Source organism: Rhipicephalus sanguineus, chromosome 1 (genome assembly GCF_013339695.2).
Source record: "Rhipicephalus sanguineus isolate Rsan-2018 chromosome 1, BIME_Rsan_1.4, whole genome shotgun sequence".
In the NCBI taxonomy this organism is placed as follows: domain Eukaryota; kingdom Metazoa; phylum Arthropoda; class Arachnida; order Ixodida; family Ixodidae; genus Rhipicephalus; species Rhipicephalus sanguineus.
In genome coordinates, this window is record NC_051176.1 from 192,780,658 (window position 1) to 192,791,133 (window position 10,476).

At 41.1% G+C, this 10,476-nt stretch overlaps 1 protein-coding gene across 2 annotated transcripts; it reads left to right on the top strand.

The window, feature by feature from the left end:
- The first annotated feature begins 7 nt into the window (after positions 1 to 7).
- LOC119404655 (uncharacterized) lies at positions 8 to 9,064 on the top strand. Of its 2 annotated transcripts, XM_037671249.2 has the most exons (4): positions 8 to 232; positions 362 to 609; positions 3,627 to 3,750; positions 8,574 to 9,064. In XM_037671249.2, the coding sequence occupies exons 1-4, from the start codon at positions 126 to 128 to the stop codon at positions 8,797 to 8,799; spliced, it is 705 nt and encodes a 234-aa protein (XP_037527177.1). In that variant the 5' UTR covers positions 8 to 125; the 3' UTR covers positions 8,800 to 9,064. The 2 variants fall into 2 exon arrangements, with proteins under 2 accessions (XP_037527177.1, XP_037527185.1); XM_037671257.2 differs by lacking the exons at positions 8 to 232; positions 362 to 609 and adding an exon at positions 791 to 943.
- Positions 9,065 to 10,476: the final 1,412 nt, after the last annotated feature.

Here is a 10,476-nt window from a genome sequence, read left to right on the forward strand (position 1 = left end):
GTCATGCGCGCACTTGCGTTTGAAACACGGTGTAAGAAAAATGCGTTGTTGAAACTGGGGTCCCTTGAAACTCAAAATTTTAAGTGAGCGACGTGAGCGGTTTAACCAACTTGACTTCTACTTACATGAAAATAAGCATGTCACCACGTCATTGTTGGGCTGTGAACTGTAAAAATTCTGTGGATAAAAATCCAAGTTTACAGTTTTTCAACTTCCCAACAGATCGAACGCTGTGAGTGTCTATGACATTTGAAGAACGCGCACAATTTTAATTACTGGCTGCAAACGTTTGCACAAAACTCCCAATTAGTGTTGCTTTCTGTTAACCATTGAATCCGTGCTCCACTTACTCTTGTCACAGGTCAAATCAGTGGTGCGTAAACAGTGGTCGCGGTCACCTGTCTGGGTGTGATCGTCGAGCTCTGCTTCGGCGTGGAGCTGTCCTATGCGAAAAACACTTTCGGCAATCCCAGTTCATGGCTCCTAGAGATGGGAATGGGGTGAACACGCCCAAGCAGCTTCTTTGGAACGCCATTCCAACACTCTTCCCGTTGCCCCTGAAGCCCGAGGACAACGTTTCAGAGATCGCCGAGTCGCGTACGGCTCTCCGTAAGTAGAAATCTGAAGTGCCTTCAGCGACTGCCCAATTTTTTATTTTCTTTCTTTACGTGCAACGCTACAGCGATGGCTAAAACACTTCCTGCTTGTACCGTTGTACCATGTTAACACACCCATCTGAACAGCTAGGGCGCTCGTGTTTAGGTTTCAGTTTTTACATTTTACTTTTGTTCAAGCACGTGTCAGTTGCATGAATGGTAATCGTCAGCCATGTATACTACTTGGCAAGATGATGTTCCAAGGAAAATTGGCACCGACCCACTCAAAGTGATTGAAGAAGATGAAGTGTCCTCGAGGAGCAGATGTTCTTCGCTAACTGCTCCTCGTGAGTTGCGTGCAGAGTGGTTGTAAGCCACGGTGGTGTAAGCATAGGTTGGCAAAAAAGCGGAACTCACTCGGACTCACTCAAGAAATATATTTTGTGCTTAGGGCTCGCTTGGACCCAAAATTTTGCGCAGCTGAACTCACTCGGACTCAGTCTCAGTAACATTTTTCTCAATTGGACTCAAAACTCGCCAAGATACTACTCAACCTGCCTCACTCAGACTCACAGCTTGACCTGATTGACAGCTGACAAAGCACTGTAGCTCGTACTTGACGGATTCTAACAATTTTTGTGGCTGTCGATTCGTGAAACAATTGCCTGTCAACAAACCTCTACAAAAAGCCTACAGACCAGCAAATGTACCTACATTTCAACAGCAGCCATCCAAGACATTGCAAGATAGATATTCCATATTGTCAGGCCTACCGGTATCAAAGAATATGCACCGGTATACAGGAATTTTACAAACACGCAGAACGCGTAAGGAATTCCCTATCACAACAAAATTATCCCGAAGACATTATTGACGATGCCATACTACGTGCTCTCAATGTGAACCGGAATTACATAATTAAGGAGCCAAGAAGAGTGTCTCAAACAACTTCCCAAACAAATCTGGTACTAACTTGCTCCTCATCAGTGCCACGAGTTAACAACATACTTTCCCGCCATTTCAACATAATCAGGCAAAGCAAACAACTGACTTCCATCTTCGCGGAGCCACCTCGTACGGTGTACCGCAGGGATAAAAACCTGAAGGACATTCTTGTCAGAGCTAAAACAAACCCCACCATAATTGAGCCAGGGTACTGTGCCTGTGGAAAAGTTTGTTGCAAGGTATGCCCACACATGGTCACAACGCGTGAATCAAATGCAAGCTTCTCAGATTTCAAATTCAACATCACCCAAAACCTTAATTGTGACTCCTGTAATGTGATATACATGTTATATTGCAACGTCTGCGGGCAAGAACACATTGGGCAAACGGACACGCCATTTCAGCAGTGGTTCAATAATCACCGGTACCACGCCACTTCACTGCCGAAGCTATCCTTATCCAGACACTTACGCTTGCCAAACCACAGCTTTGAAAATATCAGCGTAACTCTTTTACAGTCCGGTTTCCAAAACACGCGCGAGCACGAACAACGTGAGGCATATTTTATTTTCAGGCTTAGAACATTAACAGCCGGCACTAACGAGGACCCTGGAAGACTCTTCTGCCTCCGAGGGATAAGCGAAAATGAATTTGGCAACACAGAATCATTATTGGGACTATGCTTGTTTCTTGATTGGCTCGTACGTGTGCAGTGTCGTTTTCTTTCTTGCTTTCCTTTCTTTTTTTTATTATTTTCTTTTCTCTACATGTACAATGTAAAGTGCTTATGCTCCCCTATCACTTGGAGGCTATTCACAAGGAGCGGGCGGACGTGAAAGGTGGAAAGCTGACCCATTAAGGGGACACTCTTCCCTCACGTGCTGCGGCACAGGCTCATCCCGCCCTCCGCGGTGACAATTTTGGGTGGCCCGGCGCACGACGCAAACCGGCAAACACGAGATCATAACCAGATGTGGACTTTCAACGACTTTAAGCCATACACAGTTGTCTTCTTCGCTTTCTTTTTCTTTTTCTTCTTTTTTCTGGCTTCGTCGGTCTTCTTCTCTTTTTCTTTTTTTTTCCCACTCTCTCTGAAATGTCCTTGAAGGCGAGAGGGACGCGGCAAGAAGCAAGTTCGAACTTCGACGTCAGTTTAACTCATCCCCTGACGAAGGGAGGACCTCTCCCGAAACTGTTGGGAAGTAAATATTTATATCACTGTTGACAACACCTCCGTTGTGTTATACCCATTACCATATATATATATATATATATATATGCACACGCACACACACATACATACACACCATATTTTCTTGAATCTAGGCCGGCCCCGATTCTAAGCTGACCCCCGAAATTCGCAAGGCCAGAAAAAAAAAAACCTTAGTCATTGTACTCTAATCTAAGCCGACCCCCCACTTTCACACATCGTTTTTTCTAAAAAAAAAACATCGGCTTAGATTCGAATAAATACGGTATATAACAAAAAATAAATTTACCTTTTTCTTTCCTTAAATATGCCACCCTGATTATTGGGGGTGCAGTGTTAGTTTTATTTACTCATACTTATATCAAAGCAAGGCTGACTAATTCATATTACATACATCATTTGATTTAAAAAAAGCTTCCTTCTTATTTTTAACTTGTCAAGGTGGCTTAGCAGGTAAGGTGTCGCACTGCTAAGCGAGCATAAGTGCATACTAGCATCATGTGGCAAAACAAATAAGATATCAACAAGTTATATGCAGACAATTGTGTGTGGCTTGCATGAAGAAAGTGCCAAAACTTGGGAAGTATTACGTGAAAGAAAGGAAATTCCTCAGGACTTAAGGAACATTACTGCTGGATTTCAGTGTTCTTGAAAATAAATAGTAGTTGGTAAGTGTCACAACTGCTTTTTGACTTTGTCACAAGCATAAAACTTGAGCTGAGGTGGTTAGTCTAGAGCAAGGTGGCATAACGTAATTGAATGGTTGTAGAATAAACGCTTGTGCAGTCAAAAGCTGTACAGTGGTGTTATGGCTGGTGCATTATGATGGTTATCTGCATTACCTGTTTTACTCAGGTGAAATACTTTATTTTCAGAGAAACAAAGCAAGCCGCCATCCCAAGAAGCTGGAAGTGGTGTTGAGGAAAACTTAAATGTAAATCCTGGAGGAAGAGTAAATGTGGAAGACTACGAAATGGCTGCTCTGCCTACATTTGGGAGGTGAGCATTGGGCTCCTATATGCAAAAGTTTGCTAAGTCATAATGCAACAGCATGCTCTTTACAAGCTGTGTGATAAATAAATTGACAATGCGAAACAGTAAGCTGCTATTCTCCCCAAAGGATTTTTACTACTAGGCCAGTAGTGACACCTCAACAAGATAGAAATTTATGATATTTCAAATGCTGGTAATAAACATTTTGTGTTGCTTGTTGATATTGCCACATAAGCAAAGTAGTCTGCAGTTCTGTAGTACATTGATAACTCTTGCTGAGTGTTCACGTCAGAAACGTGAAAACTACAATGTCATCATCTTCCTGTTCGTGCCCAAGTGCAATAAACCACTTACCAGAGAAAGACCAAAAAAAGCTTGTCATTCTAAGTATGCTTTGCCTGGATTGCCAACTCAATTAGGTGTTCTTTAGTGATTACAAAATATGCATTCCAACACTTTTTTATTTATTTGATTAAAAAAAAACTGCTAAATAATATATCTGTACAGTCAGCAAGTACCCTTAAGGTTTGCCTGAAGTATGGTGGTGCACAAAACTCCTTTACTATTGACCAGGTTTCTCCTTAGGTCGTGAGTAATTGTTTGCTCATTGCATCTTTACTAAATGAAAATTATAAGTATTACTCACCTAAAAATGCATAGTAAAATTATTTCAGTTTGATTTCTTAGTTACAAGGGGTCATATTGTGGTTTTGGAACATTAAACCTTAACAGTTATTATATTAGTTATTAGGGGAGTGGTCATTTGTTTTAACTAGCCTGTGTTTAATAAATTTGTGTGTTTCAATTATCCTCACTGACTATATGGTCTGGATGGTGGCTTTTGTGCATGTTTCACTCCCAGGGATTATACACACAGAAATGCCCAACAAAGTTGGCAAGGGAACACCTTCCATTGAGGCTCAATTGTTAGAGCATCGGGCATATAATTCGGAGGTTGTTGGTTTGGGCCCCACCAATGGAAAGGGTGTTTTATCGTCCATATTGATTCATTTCAGTTTATGTCATGGTTACGACACTACAGTTTAAAACAACGAATAACCTCCCCTATGCTTTCCTTGGCTTGTCTGTTGAATTTATCTGGTTGTGTCTAACAAAGCAACAAGCTCCTTGAACAATCCTGCTTCTTTCATTCTTTGCTGCAAGTATTGTGGAGTCATGTTCTTTTATCAAGATTTTTTTCTTTGCTTCATTGTTTGAGCATTACATTGGCTCAATAATTTGGAGCATGGCACGTTGACTACCACATTTAACAAGGAAAATTATTTTAGCTCCAGCCTGTACCACCACAGTATAACAGCCTGTAACTATATGCTTTATTCAAAACCAGCCGAAGGAAGCCAACAACTGCATCAAAGTCGGGCGATGAAAAAACTTTTGTAGCTGCTGTTTTAGCACCATCTGTTGTTGAATACTGGTCATTGTACTAGTACCAAATCTCAGCACACTGATCTATACCATGTGAGAAGAGCGTTACAGGCACCTCTTTACCACTACTACTTCCAGTACACTGAAAATGGTTAGAAGGAGGGGGAAGCTATGAAAACAGGTCAGGGGTAAAAAGCCTTTATTCAAGCCTACACTGTATTGCACTCCTTGCACAATGCTCGCTTCTTACGTGCACCTGACTTCTCATGAAGAAAAGTGGTGCTAGGCATTGGAGAGCGGGCATATCATCTTGTGACTTCCTGCAAGTTGTTGCGATGAGCAGTGCACATGCACAAATGAGCAACAAATGCTATTTGAAATAACAAACAAAAACAATTTTTGCCTGCAGTTTCGTCAAGGCGCACTGTAGCCTTCTTTCAAAATGAAACAAAAAGTTTATAAGTTTACCTGCATATTTGCATGTCTGAGCTGTACATGTGTCTGGAAACTTCAGTAAAGTATATCACACACACTGCTGCTTTCTTACCCTCATTTAGGACAAGTGTATCTTCACATAAAGAAGCATTTGGCATAGCCACTTGCCTTGTGAAAGGCTACCATAGCTTATGCCAAGGGTTGTGAGTAAACTTGTTAAAGGGACCGACAACTTATTTTTCTCAACCCATTTTTTTTACGGCGTGACAGAAAGCGCACCCTTCGCAGTGTTTGTAGCTGCAGTAGTTAATCCCAAAAGCACGTAGTTATTTTACAAGCAGTATTTTTCTATCTGAAAGGGTCTAAACACGGACGTACCTTTCCTCCAGCAACGCTGAGAATTGCGAAGGCAGTGTCATGCAAAGGCAGCGCCACTTTAATGCATACTACTAATGCAGGCCTATGTGTACATTTTTATAGAGTAATATGTTTTAATATAAAGAAACGAACAATATTTCAGTACTAACAAAAAAATCGTCGACCGCGTACAGCATTCAACGGTCACGTGGCCGCGTTCCTCGGATCGTTCATGTTTTTGCCGCCAGAGGCGCACAAGTAATTTTTCGCGACTTTCAATTAAACAAAAATATAAAGCCACCTCTCACGAAAAAAACAGGGCTGGTTTAAGTCAATGCAACGGACAATCTTTCCATCAGTGGAGTCATCTCATTTCATGTTCCGGGGAGTTGTCAGTCCCTTTAAGGCAAGCAGACCAGTATTGTAGGGTTGCCACTTGTCCGATTTTAGACCGGCCCGGCCGGTTTTTTAGATAGCGGGCCGGTTGCCGGTCCGCACTGGCCCCCATTGGCCTTTTTTTTTTCGTCTTAATATTGCAATTCTGGGGCGTTTTATAAACGTCAGTTCAACAACTAAGACAGTAAATATTTATCATCAATCACCAAAACTGTTACACTATTAGTCAACCACATTTTAAGATCCCTTCAAGTGTTGAGATCATTGGAATATAGTGTATTATTGCGCGTGTATGTATACATGAATATCCAACATTTTTGTGGTATATGAATGTATACAGTGTAATGTTCGTTTGTGTCTATAATGCCACGGTTCTGTTGGATTCAGACGCAAAGAAGAGTGTTTTGTGGACGAAGTATTGCAGTTCGTTTTCAGTGCAGCACATTCAGAGCAATAAGCGAAGTGCCATTCCAATCATGGGTATTTTTATGCCAGCAATTAGACTAACTGGTTATCTCAGTGTGCTGTTTTTGTTTGTACATGAGGTTTATTTGGCTGAAGGAAAGCAATGTTGCATTAAATGGCACCGCATGCCGAAGACTTGGCATAGCGTCTATTGTTCAACATTAACTTCATCTCGTGTTAGGACCCTTCCCCCCCCCCTTGAAGGGCCGGGCCGGGTTTTTTTTTTTTTTTTTTTTTTTTTTTTTTTTTTTTTTTTTCAGAAAAAGGTGGCAACCCTACATCATTGCCATTTATAAGCCAGCAAGAAATACAGTGCAGATATGGGTTACACGGCCTTTTATATATACTGCCTTGGTGTACACCATCTCGAGCTCACCGACATGGCATGCAGCATATTCGTATTAGCAGAACAGAGTTCCTAGTTATGTATGCCACATTAGTCCACTAAAGATACCCTAACTTAACTATGCCTATGCTCCCTCGCATTGCCGTTTGCTCCACAGAAGACAGTGACAACGATGTATAGTACTATGTATGCAAGTTCTTTAGGGGTCCTGAATCACTTTTCTAAGTAATCATAGAATGACCTCAGTATTGGGGTTTATTGTCTCACGAATCAATTGTCGAAAAAATTTCTTGAATATGTCAAGAACGAGCGGAGTTACAGGGATTTGTTGCACGCTTTAATTGCTTTCTTCTCTCATCCTGACAAGTGTGCTGGAAGCTGCACAGAGGTGGCATGAGGGAAAGAGGTTAAATCAGCGTGCATCATGACCTTGAGTGCGAATCATAAAAGGCGATCACTCTCTCCCCTTGTTTCTTTGTGTGCTAGTGTGGCTACTGTGTAATGTTAACAGACTATGGAACACGGCGCTGGCACGTGGCAGCACCCCGTAGCTAGAAGTGGATCTGATCCGAATGCTGCTCTTGATTTATGTCAGCTATTGGCCAATAGCTTGCTCTCGGTTGTGCGACGCCAAACAGTAGGCGCCGGCAGCTTCGAACAAAGTGAACACAGGCCTCTGAATAAAGAGGGCCCCTAAGGAAATGGCAACTTTGCGTTCCACTTCTAAACTCTCCTTGCCGCGCACAACTGCAAGATTCGGCTGAACTGTTATAGCAGTGTCTGCTTTCCGCAGGGTGTGTTTTTTCACCAAGCCCAAGGGATGGTTCATGACCCCTTTAAGGTTTTTTCTCACTTTTATGGTGCCAAAAGAAAACATGAAAACATATTTGTAGTTTATGATTTTCTCTGTTTTATCCTGGACTTTACACCTCTAAATTAACGAAAGCCTGATGTTTTCTTTCAAATCACAAGGATCACCGCTGGCAGAAATGTCCATTAGCACAAAGAGAAAAAGTTGGCATCACTATGCATTGTTTTGCAGTTTACCAGAGATCTGCATATTCTGTATATCGGTGTCACTAGCCAAATTATCCTGCTAATTTCTTCCAAAATTTTAAATAGTCGCCTTTTTCACAGCCCGGAGGCATAGGTTTTCTATTTGCCTAAAGGCGTAGGAAAACCTATGCCTCTGGACAAGCCGGTATGCTACTGTTATTTTGGGGGATAGTAATGTATATACACTGTTGCATGTGAAGTGTTCCTGCCTGCAGCTTTTCCTTTGAAATGTCTGCTTTGGCTGGTTTAGGTAAAAAGCATCAGTGGAAACAATAACCGAATATTGTCCCGTGAGAAATGCTGAACCAAGGGGTGCTTGCAGTGCACTTTTTGATGTTATTTGGCTGTGTTGTACAGAGCACTGGCATGCTGATTTGTTTCATTGCAGAGAAAGGCTCCTGGCCATTGCCAAGAAGCAGTGGCATGAGATAAAGCGCCTCCGAGTGAATGTGCGCAACTTAGAGCGAGGGCTGGCCTCGAATCTTGTCCTGGATGAGACTTATTTGCTTGACTTGCTTCAGCGCAACCTTGATGGCCAGCTACTTGATCGTGTGGTTGACATAATTGTTGGAGACGTTGATGATGACCATTGTCCTGCAGCTGTAAACACATGAGATGTGCAGTATCTGATAGTTTATTTTTATTGAACTTGTATGTAGCAAGATTTGAAGGCAGATTTTATACTTGTAATGTTTAGATTGTATGCCCTGCTTTCTAGTGCTGCTTTTATAATGCATACTGTCCTCAGACAGCTACTTGATCCAAAAGTCCACTGGTCGAGTTTGTACAGTTTATGTGATCTCTGTCCTGTCCTACTCTAACCTAATCATTTAGGCTTCTGCTGTTATCTGTGAAATTGCAATAAAGCTTGGTCGATAATGTCGTGGCTATTTTTCTTTAGTTGTAATACTAGCATAAGTTCAATATGTAGTCACTCTAAGACGATTGAAATATTATTTTTTAGAAATTATGTCGATAAACTGAGCAATATTATTTTATGAGCTATAACCAATATTTTATTTCACATGCTGCCAATCATATACAAAATTACAGTGCCTTTAGACTCAAAGAAAAATAACCAAAGCATCAAAATCTTCATGGTCCTTACCATTATATAAGTCTTTCTTGCATCATGTTGGCTATAGCTTGCCGCATGCATTTCCCTATTTGTGTAATTTCAGCATTTTCTATGTGAATTCAATTCATATCACTACTGCTACTACATGCATTGTAACACTACAAAATACCTTGCATTACGATCTTAACATTTTCAGCCCTTGTATTTGCTCTTTGCCTGATTTCTGTCCTTGATTACTTTCCCTTTTTTTTTCTGCACATTTGTATCATTGTTTCTTTGGGCTTTATGCTTTGTTTTCGTTGTTTTACCTTTAATAAGGCTCAGAGGTGTTGACGGGAATTTCCAAAAGTGAATGGATGAGTGAATGAATGAATCATTCATTTGTGTGACTATTTCATTTTTTATCCTTGCTTCTACCTAAGTCTTAATAAGTTGCAGCTACATAACTAGTAATATTTATACATATAATTATCTCTCTTTCCTTATTTTTCTAGTTCTCCCAACACATGTAAAGCAGCAAACTAGATATTTGTTCTTGTGAACCTTGATACTTTTTTTTTTCAATTTCTCTTCCCCCATCTGATTGGTAGCTATTGCTGGTAGGTTAAAATGCATATTACCATCAAGTTATTTGGCAAATGGTTGCCATACCAGTGTGTACACACTGCATTGTGACTGATGCTTATTCAAGACATTTGTGTTGCTGAAGAGAAATGAAAGGGCGGGGGGGAGCCATTACACACAGTGGCTTAAGTGTATTACACAATGTTTAGGGCACATTAGGTGACTCCGTTACTGACTCAACGAATGAAAATTTATTGCTGCATTAAAAAGCTCTCACATTAATGATATCCTCAAAAAATTCAGATATTTGCTGTGTCAAGCAGAGGTAAGGGCATAGGGCACCCAACCTACGTAACTATGCCTCATACCCAGGGGGATGTTAGCAGGTTGTGGCATTCCCCAATATTACTGCCATGGCATTATACTCCTCAACGCAACTTACATGTGTCATTACATGTATGTATATGTTTGTGCTATTATATACCAGAAGACAGGAGCCACGAAAATAAGTGACTATGTATAACTACTTCAATATGGCCACAGTTGTCCTGTTAAATCCCCTCCTGAAAACGATTCCTCGATATGGCCATGTTAAGGGCTACTAGATGCTGTTTCATATGGCACGTGTGGTATTTATTATAATTGGTTG